Source organism: Solanum stenotomum, chromosome 11, assembly GCF_019186545.1.
Source record: "Solanum stenotomum isolate F172 chromosome 11, ASM1918654v1, whole genome shotgun sequence".
NCBI classification, from domain to species: Eukaryota; Viridiplantae; Streptophyta; class Magnoliopsida; order Solanales; family Solanaceae; genus Solanum; species Solanum stenotomum.
The window spans coordinates 33,681,148-33,694,300 of NC_064292.1; the positions used below are offsets into that span (position 1 = coordinate 33,681,148).

At 38.6% G+C, this 13,153-nt stretch overlaps 1 protein-coding gene across 1 annotated transcript; it reads right to left on the reverse strand.

Moving 5' to 3' along the window:
• Window positions 1-6,008: 6,008 nt before the first annotated feature.
• Window positions 6,009-9,769, reverse strand: LOC125845854 (uncharacterized). The gene is made up of 4 exons (XM_049525358.1): window positions 9,290-9,769; window positions 7,594-8,789; window positions 7,264-7,440; window positions 6,009-6,969 (listed from the first exon to the last, which is right to left on the reverse strand). Exons 1-4 carry the CDS (start codon window positions 9,767-9,769, stop codon window positions 6,009-6,011), a joined length of 2,814 nt encoding a protein of 937 aa, XP_049381315.1.
• Between the last annotated feature and the right edge of the window lie 3,384 nt (window positions 9,770-13,153).

A 13,153-nucleotide genomic window follows, 5' to 3' on the forward strand; every position in this document is an offset into this window, starting at 1 on the left:
TTTTGGAACAACACAACATAATGATGAAATGAAGAAGAATGAACCGAAGGCATCGCGAGGGAAAATAAGGTTCAGCAGAAACTTTTCTTCATTCATAACATATTACAAAAAAAAAGCAAAAACACATATATCCTAATTAAGTTGTTCAGACTCGGGTGTGGGTGTTCCGATAGGGATGCGGATCTAGAGATTAGATCTTTCACGGTCTAAATTTTAAGGTTGTAGATATGGATTCAGGAACGAGTATGCGAACCAAGATTCGGCTCAAAATAATTCAAATATTTGAAAATGCTGATATATATCTAAATTATGCGACATTATGAGGAAAACTAACAAGGTATTTCGAGGAGAATCTCATATAGAGATGTAAGGAAAAGAATTGACATAAAAACGTCTACATACAAGGTATTTAATTTGCTTCAATTTTACCTTAGCTTTTGTTTTTATAAATCATTGTATTTTCCCGAATTTCTTTGCCATTTTCGATCAAAGTACTCAAAATTGATTGACAAGATTTGGTACAGATCCATACCCACTCCCACGTCGTGTCAACACAGGAGCGACATTGAAAGTAAAGAGTCAGAACCTATTTGTATATATAAACTTTTCAAAATTTAGTAGAAGTCCTTAATTACTTATCTTATCGTTATTATACTTTCTTACAAGGCATATTCTATAAAATAAAGAAGTCATTCCTTTACAAGAGAATTATTGGGACATCTGGTGGTGACAGCACTGACACGGATTGTTTGTGGAGTCTATTTGAGAGTGGTGTGTGCTTGTGACTTTGATAGAATATATGCGTCCACTATTAGTCAACGGACTAGGTCCCTTGACTCAGCAAGAACAGTAATGAAGAATGAACAATGAAAGGAAAACAACACAAGCAGTTTACATGGAAACCTCCTTGCTCAAGGGAGTAAAATCACGACCTGTTACACAAGATTTTCAACTGTTTTCACTAATCTCTTTAAGCAAAAGTGAAACACAGATTACAACCCCAAACAAGATTAACCTCTTAATCTCAAAGCTAAGTAATAACTCTATTACTTACTGAGCCTAAGAAGATACCACACCAGTGGCGTAGCTAGAAATTTCACGAAGGGTGTCCAAGAATTATATAAGCAATTTTTTTTTTGATAAATGGACGCACTAAAAAATTCAAAATCGAACTATGTACTATTAATATTTTTTTTATGAATAAATGTTCTAAAATTTTAAAAATCAAATCGCATGATATGTAGCTTAATCATTTTTAAGTTTCAAACTTACACAAATCTCTAGTGACGACAACAATATCGAGACACGAAAAATGGAAGTAGAAGCAAATGAGGTCTTCTTTTGTTTGCTTTTAAGCGTTGTACAAACATTAGAATTTTATTTCGAACTTTAACGAAAAGAAATAAAAAATCAAATTCATTGAAAATTCAATTAGCTTTATTAGATTTTTAAGTTAAAGATTTATAAGAAATTTACTAACTCTTAGACAATTAAAGGAATAATAAAATATGAGCTCTTTAAAAAATGACTTGCTTTTAACAGCGTTATACAAATATCAGAATTTTATTTCAAACTTTAATGAAAAGAAATAAAAAATCAACTTCATTGAAAATTCAATAAGCTTTATTAGATTTTTAAATTATAGATTTATTCGAACCTGCGCGTCAAAGCTCTACAAGAGAGCCTCCAACCGCTGAGCCACAATAGCTTATTATGACAAGGGTGTCCAAAGTAATAAATTTAACCATTTTGAATAGGATTTTACTTAGGTGTACGATATAATTTTCTGACGAAGGGTGTCCAATCACTGTAGCTCCGCCCCTGTACCACACTGCCCACTAAGCTATCAACCCTAGATAACTTAGACTTCAACTAAGTAGATACAACACTACCCACTAAACCAGCGCCTAGGTGATTTAGAATTTGACTAAGCAGATACAACACTGCCCACTAAATCAGATAAATCAGTTAACTCTATCTGATTTAGACTTTTACAGAAAGAACAAAAGATCTAAATTCTTTATAGATTGGGAACAAATTTACAATGTAAGCATGAAAGTATAACTCATAAGACAACTATGACACTTGCAGCTTGATCAGGTCCCTGTTGCACTTTTGGAGAATACTTCACCAAGATGGGTCTTTGCTTGTGTTCTTTAGAATTTTCAAGATGCAAAAATTAAGGTTATGTCTATTGAGGAAACCCTTATGAAGGATAGACACAACCTTCTAGGCCATACCATTGGCCAAGGTTTCTGCCACAGTTGGAGACTGTGCACCAACTAATTGTACTTTTACAGCCTATCATTTGTATACACAGCGACACAAGGATTAGGTCCCTTTACAAGGTCTCATGGTTTGTCAAATCATCAAAATTGCAAATAACAAACTTGATGTTGTGAATGAATAGAGTCCCCCCTGCAGATGTGTTGCCTGTGTAAAATCTTAATCACTGCATGAGGTGTTAATTGAACTCTCGGAGTANTGTTGCGTTTTTGGAGAATACTTCACCAAGATGGGTCTTTGCTTGTGTTCTTGAGAATTTTCAAGATGCAAAAACTAAGGTTATGTCTATTGAGGAAACCCTTATGAAGGATAGACACAACCTTCGAGGCCATACCATTGGCCGAGGTTTCTGCCACAGTTGAAGACTGTGCACCAACCAATTGTACTTTTTACAGCATGCCATTTTTATACACAACGACACAAAAATCAGGTCCCTTTACAAGGTCCCATGGTTTGTCAAATCATCAAAACTGCAAATAAAATTTCCCCCCTTTTTGATGATGACAAATCCATACCTTTCGTCAATACAACACAAAGGGGGAAGCCCCCTGGGAACAGGCCACAACTCACAACATGTTGTTCTTTTCCCAGTCAACCAGCCTACCTTGCCTTCCTTATCCTAAGCACCCAATATTTTCCCCCTTTTGGCATCATAAAAAAAGAAACGCAGTAAACCAACATTAAAAGTAAGTTTGCAAAGCAATATCATAACCAGGGGCAACACAATCAAGGCAAAAAAAGAAGAAAGACAACATCTAATCAAAACAAAACATAAACCAGCTTCATTGCACAAGAGATAAAATCCAATACATTAAAAATAAACCATTAATGAGAACCCCGGACACTGTCCACACAAAAAAAAAAGACACTGGAAGGATAGGGATGGGACTATGTGGAGGGAGGCTGATGGGAGAGAGACTTGATGACAAGAGTAAGCCAATCATTGGCCTCATCATGATCTTTGATCAGTTTTTCCTGGAGAGCAGAATTCTGAGCCAAGAGGGCAACATTATTTATCCTCAACTCGTTGGCCTCTTCAGTACCAGGTCCCTCAATTTGTGCTTTGACTAGCTGAGCCTATAATAAGGCAATCTCAACATCCTTGTTACTCACAAGCACAGTCATCTCCTCCAACTCGTGCTTTAGCTTACCTTGTTCCATCACTAATTGAGACATCTTGCTCAGTGGTCCTGCTTTACCTTCGATGCACTCACATTACACCAAGGTATTTAGAGAGAAGAACTGCTTAACAGTTCTAGCAGTACTTGCTCCCATCGGAATGTTCAGATGTTTGAATACCTTTGTGAGGAAATACCCATATCCCATACCATGTTAGCCCTTGTGTTCCACTACAGTTTTATGCATATGCTCCAACATCAGGGCTGGGAGATTCAGGGGTTCGAATTTTAAGAGTGCTTCCATGACAAATAAATCAGTCACAGAGGCTATCGTGCGTTTCTCAGTAGGAGGTAGAAGTACCTTATTGATGAACTCGAACTACAATTGGTACTCCCCCTTCATGAGCTTCTTTTGGATGCCTGCACAGTGCATGTCAGGAAGTTTAGAGCACTCTTTCGCGAACTGCTTAGTGCAGAATTTTCCCACCACAGATCTGGTCCCTTCTCTGGGTACCTCCAGGATTTTTCCCAGTTGTTCCTCATTCAAACGCATGCTTTTATTTCCCACTAGGGTGTTGAGACTGCCATCCTCTGCAAAGTTCACATTGTAGTATAATTCGCGAAATTGTTCTTCATGTAGGATTGGAGATTTGGTCATGAACAAGTGAGTCCATCATTGAATCTCCACAAGGTCCGCCAAGGAGTCCATTCCTGGCTTTGTGATGATTTCAGGATCAAATACCCTTCCTCCTAGGACCTTCTGCAGTCGCAGATTATCAACAATTGTTTGTTTTCTAACTTCCTTGTCACCCTTATTTCTTTTGGTACTGGGTCCTGTTCAGATTTATACTTAAGAACATAAGATGATTCCTTTTTTCTCTTTGATGTATCCTTCTTCCTTTGTGGTTCCTTTCCCTTTCCTTTTGCTGTAGTGTCATCTTTCTTGACTTGAGATGTTCTGGATTTTGACTTTCCTTTGTTCTTGCCTCGCTTCCCTGTCCCTTTTTGTGCAGTGATGTCGTCATTCATAAACTCATTTTCAGAAAGCTCGTTAGAGACATCTACCACATCCTCAGTAGGGAACTCGATTACAACCTCTTTAGACCTTTTTCTCCTTCTATTATATGCAATGTTCATTTCACTTAACTTCATAGCATCTCCCATAAGTTTTTGGGAAGTTGCTCTAGTAAACGACTTCCTTTTTTGTGTCTCTTCTGTGACCTTTTCTTTTCCTTTCGTGGTGATAGGGACCACTCCCCTTTGTACTGCCCACTTGAGAGGAATGTTGTCCTCGTCGGTGTCACTTGAATCAGTTGACGGAGCAACTCTAACCTCAGGTGTTTGGTCAAAGACTGGTTCAGAATCTCCAAGAAGATCATCTATGAAACTACTTCCTTCTTCGTTTCTCACCCCTTCTCTCATCTGTGCCAGACTTTCGATAGTCATGCTCTCACTAGCGGCAAGAATGTTAGACTCAGATGACTTACTCTTTGGAAGATCCCCCTCAAAGATAACATAGTTAGATGAGGACCAGGTTGATACGAGGGTGCAGGGTTGTTGAGGTCTATAAGAGACTGAGGGGAAGAGGACTAACTTCAGTAATGCTGACCGGAGAGGTGGTCGACATTTTTGCCGGAGAGGAAGCAACAGATGATGTGTAGAAGGCGACTGGATCTATTTTATTTAGAGGGTCCATTATTTTCTTAGAAGAAGATGGTGATGGAGACATCTTGGAGAGAAGAAGAGAGAGAGAGAACAATGACAAAGATTATGGTTTTGTTTAAGACTTGAAAGGAGAGAGTTTGAAAAGTGAAGAAAAAGAATGGAGGGAAGAAGTATAAAAAGAAAGGAAGGGTCGTGTTAAGTCCCTCAGTAGATGCGTCGCTTGGACTTAAAGTGATGGGACAACGGTTAAAATGCCTGATGACTTACATGTGGAGATCTCAACGGTTCTCATTTGACAGTTTAAGCATAATGTAGAGAATGCTAACCTTTAAGCAGGACCGGGTCCCTATCTACAAGTGGAGAAGTTTGATCCCTGAATAGTTCTGATAATTTTACTCCTACGAATTCTCATGAGTGTACACCTGTAGCAGGTACAAGGTTGATCTTACTAAAATAAAACATTACAAATAATGAGGATACCTGCCCTTCTGATCATAGCCAAAGGAGATTAAATGCCTTTGGATGGAATCAGTTCAATTCATGCTCATCATCCCCAACTTCAGCCTATTACTCTCAAATGATCTTTGCTGAGGGATTTTATGAAAATGTCTGCAATTTGATCTTCAGTTCTGCAGTACTGCATGTTGATTTCCCTTTTTCAACAATGTCTCTCAAGAAGTGATGTCTGATATCAATGTGTTTCGATCTCTTGTGCTGAACTGGATTCTTTCCCATGTTGACTGCACTGGTGTTGTCACACATGAGTGGAATCGTATGAATGAGTACTCCAAAATCTTCAAGTTGCTGCTTTATCCATAGTAATTGTGCACAATATGATGCAACAACTACATATTCAGCTTCAGCCGTGGAGAGAGACACTGGGTTTTGTTTCTTGGTTCCCAGGAAGTGTGCCATTCTGGAAGTGCTCTTTTTGTCCACCTAATAGCCTGCAAAATCAGCATCTGCATACCCTACCAGATCAAAAGAGTCTCCTGCTAGATAGAAGAGGACCAGGTCACCGTCTTCTTTAGATACCTTGAAAATCCACTTGGCTACTTTCAGATGTGATTCCCTGGGACATGCTTGAAACCTTGCGCACATGCCTACACTGAAGACAATGTCAGGTCTGCTTGCTGTTGGATGTAGTAGTGATCCAATAATTGCTCTATACATAGTTTGATTCACCAAAGCATCAAACTCATCTTCTCCCATCTTTGAGTTTGTACCCATGGGGATGTCAATAGGCTTGGAGTCAACCATATGAAACTTCTTTAGAAACTTCTTTATGTACTTCTCTTGACAGATTGAGGTACCACTTGAGGTTTTCTTGATCTGCAGTCCTAAGAAGAAGTTCAATTCTCCCATCATGCTCATCTCAAATTCATTCCCCATCAAAGTGGCAAATTCTTCACAAAGAACTTCAGAGGTAGCTCCAAAAATAATATCATCCACATACACCTGGATGATGAGCAATTCCTTGTCCCTTTTCTTCAGAAATAACGTGTTGTCTATCTTTCCCCTTTTGAATCCATTCTTTAAAAGAAATCTAGACAGCCGCTCATACCAAGCTCTAGGAGCTTGTTTCAGTTCGTACAGGGCCTTATTGAGTTTAAACACATGGTTTGGGCAGTCAACATCTTCAAAACCAGGTGGTTGTTTTACATACACCTCTTCCTTCAAGTCACCATTTAGAAAGGCACTTTTGACATCCATTTGGAAGAGCTTGAATTCCATGAAGGCTGCAAAAGCAATAAGAATTCTGATAGCCTCCATTCTAGCAACAGGAGCAAATGCTTCATCATAGTCGATGCCTTCCTCTTGATTATAGCCCTGAACCACCAATCTTGACTTGTTTCGTGTAATGACTCCATTTTCATCAAGCTTGTTTCTGAACACCCACCTGGTCCCTATAATGGTTCTATCACCAGGTCTAGGTACCAGGTGCCACACTTTGCTTCGCTCAAACTAGTGAAGTTCCTCTTGCATGGAATTGACCCAATCAACATCTTTCAAAGCCTCCTTGACATTTTTGGCTTCAATGTTTGATATGAATGCTGAAAATGCCACCAGATTTCTAGTCTTGGATTTGATTTGCATTCTAGAATTCAATGGTGAAATAAGACTATAAAGAAGGTGAGACGATTGGTGCCTCCATCCCGAGTTAGAGTTCAGGGGTTGAGGTTGATCTGTCTACTCTTCTTCATTTTTGGAAGCATCATTCTCAGATTGAGGTGACTCCTCCTGATCTGCATTGTTGGATGGACCAGGTCCCTCGTCGGACTTGTCAGCTTCATTAACCTTCCCAGATTGACCGGAATCAACACCATCATGGTTTTGATTTCCTTCAGCTCGTAGATTATTTACTTCATCTCTATGAATTTAAAGTAGTTCTTCAAGATCATCATAATCCTTCTGCTCCAAGTTCGTCAATTCTCCACCTTCATCAAAAATCACATGAACGCTCTCCTCAATGCACAATGTTCTTTTGTTGAAGACTTTGTAGGGTTTGCTGGAGGATGTGTACCCTACGAACACACCTTCATCACTTCTAGGGTAAAACTTTCCTAGATCATCCTTGCCATTGTTCAGCACAAAACACTTGCAACCAAAAGCCCTTAAATAATTCAGTTTGGGCTTCCTAATGTTGAGTAGCTCATATGGTGTTTTGTTCAGTAAAGACCTGATCAAACACCTGTTAGTTACGTAGCATGCAGTGTTAACTGCTTTAGCCCGGAAGTTCCGAGGAAGATTTGACTCTATGAGCATGGTTTTGGCAATATCAACCAGAGTTATGTTCTTTCTTTCAACAACACCATTTTGTTGAGATGTTCTGGGTGCTGAGAAGTTATCATGAATACCGTTGTCAGCACATAAGGTATCAAGCTTTTCATTCTCAAACTCACTTCCATGATCGGACATGATCCCTGCAATCTTGTAGTTAAGCTCTGTCTGAATCATTTTAATGAATATCATTAGAACATCAACCATCTCACATTTAGACTTGAGGAACATAGTCCAAGTGAACCTTGAGTAACCATCCACAATCACCAGAATGTACTTCTTTCCACCTTTACTTTGAATTTTCACATGCCCACACAGATCCATGTGAATCAACTCAAGAGCTCTTGACGAGCTCATTTGCTTCTTTGGCTTGAATGAGGATCTGGTCTGTTTCCCTTTGACGCATGCATCACACACCTTGTTGTCACTGAACTTCAATTTTGGTAAGCCACAAACCAGGTCCCCTGAGACAAGTTTGTTCAGTAGAAAAGAGCTCACATTACCTAGCCTCCTATGCCATAAGATGGCATTTTCACTTTGAGCGCTCAGACATGTCAGATCGTCTCCCTGAGCAGTATCCAGGTCTGCCACATACATATTCTTTTGCCTTCTTCTGACCGTCAGGATGACCTCTTTAGTTGACAAGCTGGTAACAATGCATTTTTCTAATAGAAATTTAACTTCGTTTCCCTTGTCACATATTTGGGAAACACTAAGAAGACTGTATTTTAATCCACCCACATAGTAGACATTTTCAATAGAGTGTTCCAGTGATTTCCCAATTCTGCTAACTCCAAGAATATACCCCTTCTTTCCATCACCAAAAGAGACACCTCCACCTTCAAGTGCCTTGAGTGAAAGGAAGTTTTCAGTCTTTCCAGTCATATGCTTCCAGCATCCACTATCCATGAAGCCTTGACTGCTACTTCCTTCACTCCCCTGCAACAAAGATCACTTGTTAGACTTGTCCCAGTAAGCTGATAGAGGCATAATGAGAGTGCTTCTTGCCCAATGAGGCAGATTAGTCCTTTTCATGTTGGAGGACTTAGGAATAGGAGTAGGTCGCTTGTTCTGTGCAACTTTCCGTCTAGAGTAGACTCATAATTTTTCTCATGAGGCTTTCCAGGCAAGGCAGTCCCTTTTCAGGTGACCATTGCGACCACAGTGAAGACATAATATATTATCTGACACAAACAGATACTTACTATGGGGATTGTAGGGAGGACTAATGTTCAAGCTTCCTAACCCCTTCCTGTTGTAGTTACTTTTTCTAGTGATGTTAGAAAGTAACTTGGTGGAGTTGGTCCATCTTAGAGAATTTTTCAATTCTTCTCTAAGACAGACCAGGTCCCTTTCCATGTGATCATTTCTCTCCAAGGCTAGAGCAAGTCTGGTTTCAGCAGTGTTCAGACTAGTTTTTAAATCTATTTGAAAGCTACTAGCCTCTCCCTTTCTTTTGCTAGATTTCTACATTCATTATGTTGTTCCTTGAGTTCTAGATTTTCAGTTTCTAGAACTGTCAATTGTTCCTCGATAACAGACATGTGAAAAGTCAATGCTATCTTTTCTTCACTAAACTTGTCTAGACTATTGTTCATAGAGTCCATTTCAGTTGTTAACTCTATAACAGAGTCAATCAGAACAACAACTAGATTTCCCAACCTTCTAACAGAATAAGCATTCAAGTTTTGTTTAAGGTCAAAGAGAGTTACCTTTTCTTCATCTTCCTCGTCGTTAGATTTAGCCATGAATGTAAACATGCCATTGAACACATTCTCATCGTCTTTAATTGCTAGCATGGATGCATCTTCGGGACATTCTGATTCTTTTGACTCATTTGATGAATCCTCCCAAACAGCGAAGGCTTTCTTCACAACATAATCAATTGCAGCTTTTCTTGCTTTCTTCTCGGGTACCATGTCCCTTCTTCTATATGTTTCACCTCCAGGTCTTTGATACTCTTTAGTTTTAGCCTTAAGTGTCGGACAGTTTCTCGTGAAGTGTCCAGCCTTTCCACACTTGTGACATAAGTAACTTGCATTCACAACCCAGAGAGGATTCCCTCCCTTTCAAAAACCTCCATGCTTTCTCATTATTTTTTTTGAATCTCTTGGTGAGATAAGCCATATCCTCCTCTTCACTGGAGATTTCACCTGATGAGATCTTAAGAGCTAGAGACTTATCTTTCTTTACCTCCTTTTTTGAAGTGTCTTGGCTTCTATTCATTTCATGAGTCTGAAGGTTACCAATCAAAGCATCCATCGTCAGCACCTTCAGGTCCTTTTCTTCAGTAAAGGCATCCACTTTGCTTGACCATGACTTGGGAAGGATTTGAAGAATCTTCCTGACCTGTTTACTGGGATGTATAGGTTTTCCCAAATTGAGTAGCTCGTTAGTTATGAAGGAGAATATGGTATGCATGTCATGAATAGTTTCTCCCTCATTCATTGTGAAGTTCTCGTATTCGGTGGTCAATATGTCCACCTTTGATTCTTTCACTTGCTCCGTGCCCTCATGAGCTGTCTTGAGACAATCCTAGATTTCTTTTGCCGACTCACAAGCTGAAATGCGATTGTACTCTTCAGCACTTATACCACACACCAACAACTTCTTAGTTTTATAGCTTTTCTCGATCTTCTTTATGTCTGCCTCATTGTACTGTTGACGAGTCTTAGGAGCGACTTTTGTGATTTCACCATCTTTTACTTCTGTTGTTGGGATGAAGGGTCCATCAAGCATAATATCCCATAGCTCACTGTCTTCGGCCATCAATAAGTCGTGCATCCTTGTCTTCCACCAGCATAGAACTGGCCATTGAAACGAGGTGGTCTTGTTGACGATTGTCCTTCTTCCAGATTCAGTGGAGCAACCATCTTTCTACAAGAATCTCTCTATTGGTGTTAACCAGCTAGAGAGCACCTGTTCTGATACCAATTGATATAATATATGCGTCCACTATTAGTCAACAGACCAGGTCCCTTGACTCAACAAGAACAGTAAAGAAGAATGAAAAATGAAAGGAAAACAACACAAGCAGTTTATGTGGAAACCTCCTTGCTCAAGGGAGTACAACCAAGACCTGCCACACATAATTTTTAACTGTTTTCACTAATCTCTTCAAGCAAAAGTGAAACACAGATTACAAGCCCAAACGAGATTAACCTCTTAATCTCAAAGCTAAGTAATAACCCTATTACTTACTGAGCCTAAGAAAATACCACACTGCCCACTAAGCTATCAACCCTAGATAACTTAAACTTCAACTAAGCAGATACAACATTTCCCACTAAACCAGCTAATTCCTAGGTGATTTAGAATTTGACTAAGCAGATACAACTCTGCCCACTAAATCAGTTAACTCTATCTGATTTAGACTTTTACAAAAAGAACAAAAGATCTAAATTCTTTATAGATTAGGAACAAATTTACAATGTAAGCATGGAAGTATAACTCATAAGACAACTATGACACTTGCAGCTTTATCAGGTCCCTGTTGTGCTTTTGGAGAATACTTCACCAAGATGGGTCTTTGCTTGTGTTCTTGAGAATTTTCAAGATGCAAAAACTAAGGTTATGTCTATTGAGGAAACCCTTATGAAGGATAGACACAACCTTCGAGGCTATACCACTAGCCGAGGTTTCTGCCACAGTTGGAGACTGTGCACCAACTAATTGTACTTTTACAGCCTGTCATTTGTATACACAGCGACACAAGGATCAGGTCCCTTTACAAGGTCTCATGGTTTGTCAAATCATCAAAATTGCAAATAACAAACTTGATGTTGTGAATGAATAGAGTCCCCCTGCAGAGTGTGTTGCCTGTGTAAAATCTTAATCACTGTGTGAGGTGTTAATTGAACTCCCGGAGTAATTAATTGTGTGTATAGTGTCGTGTTTGATGATTGAATTCCAGCCTGGTGATGTGTGTATGTGTTTACAGTGTAAATATCTGTAGACTTGGAAGTTATTTCAAGTTCTTTGAGCTTGCTGGATATTAACATTCAATTATTTTTTAGCTTAGGCAAAAGATAGGTCTAAATGAGATTGTTTTACTCTTTTAAGTATTCTGTTGGCGTCTTTCATTATGATTTTGTTGATGATTCTATAGCATGCTTACTCTTTTTGCATTTGATTGCTTGATGGTACAATCTTATTGCATTCTTGTATATGCTTTATGTTGGGTATTTGACCTGAATTTCTTACTATAAATATGCTCTTCTTTTCCTAAATGGAAAATAGAAAATCTTCATATTAGGCTAGTCCTTTTGTTGTAGGAAAAAGTTTAGGACTCTATAAATAGAGACTCGTTTCTTCTAACTTAGTAACATTCTTAATATAGTCCTAGGGTCTAGAGAGTTTTGTGTGGTGGGAAACAGTTAGACACAAGTGATACGTTATCACTTGTGTGAACCTTTTCTTATTCCGAGTGAATTGGGTAAGATTATTTCTCTCTATATTTTGTACTCTCATATTTATATAGTGGATTGCTCATCTCCTTTGTGGACGTAGGTCGATTGATCGAAGCACGTTAAATCTTTGTGTCTTATGGTATATTTATTGTTTGTCTTCTTACTCATAGTCTTTAGAGGTTTGCTTTGCTAACTTCCACATGATACCGGATTATTTCGGTCCTAACACTTTACACTTGCAATACTTGGAAGATGCATTGGTCAAACTGCATTGCAGTTGTGTCTTAAATTTTGTTGTCAGGAATCAGTTCATGTTCTGTTGAAAACAACCTATTTACGTAATATAAAGTAGGATTAAAGTCTTTGTACACCCCCATCTTACCCAGATCTCTTTTGCAATTGGAAGTTCGGTTTTCCTGGTTAATCAATGGAAGAAATTGAAGTAGTCTTATTGTGGTTCATTTTGGAATTGAAGAATTCTTCCACTCCACAAATCAGTTTTGGATTTTAGAAAGTTTTCTTGGAGGCCATTGCAGAAAGTTTCTTCTTTGCAATTTTGCTATGAAGAAGATATAATTATTAGAGAATTTTAACAATTGATTAGAAATTAATTAGTGTAAAATATAAATAACAAAAGAAAAATTAATTAATAAAGAAAGAAAACAAAAAGGATTAAAAATATTATAATTTATGACATGGCGTTGAAGTATCGCTAATGTGGCAATGAGTGTAATACGTCACATATTGTAAGAGTAGTTGTCACACCCCAAATCCGGATGTGATGGCACGTGTCCATTTCCCACCGGACACGTCAGCCTAACCCAACCACAACGATAGAGAAGTAGAAATATGAGAATAAAAGATAATAAATAAGCGGAAGACTTTAATTAAGAC

What these genes read in the sequence shown, in the direction of transcription:
- LOC125845854 (XM_049525358.1), bottom strand. Translation starts at nt 9,769, where the DNA reads ATGGTACCCGAGAAGAAAGCAAGAAAAGCTGCAATTGATTATGTTGTG. An exon ending in CAAAAGAAAGGGAGAGGCTA is followed by an intron (nt 8,790 to 9,289) that starts GTAGCTTTCAAA and finishes TCTTTGTTGCAG; the next exon opens with GGGAGTGAAGGAAGTAGCAG. An exon ending in GCTTCCAAAAATGAAGAAGA is followed by an intron (nt 6,970 to 7,263) that starts GTAGACAGATCA and finishes TATAGGGACCAG; the next exon opens with GTGGGTGTTCAGAAACAAGC.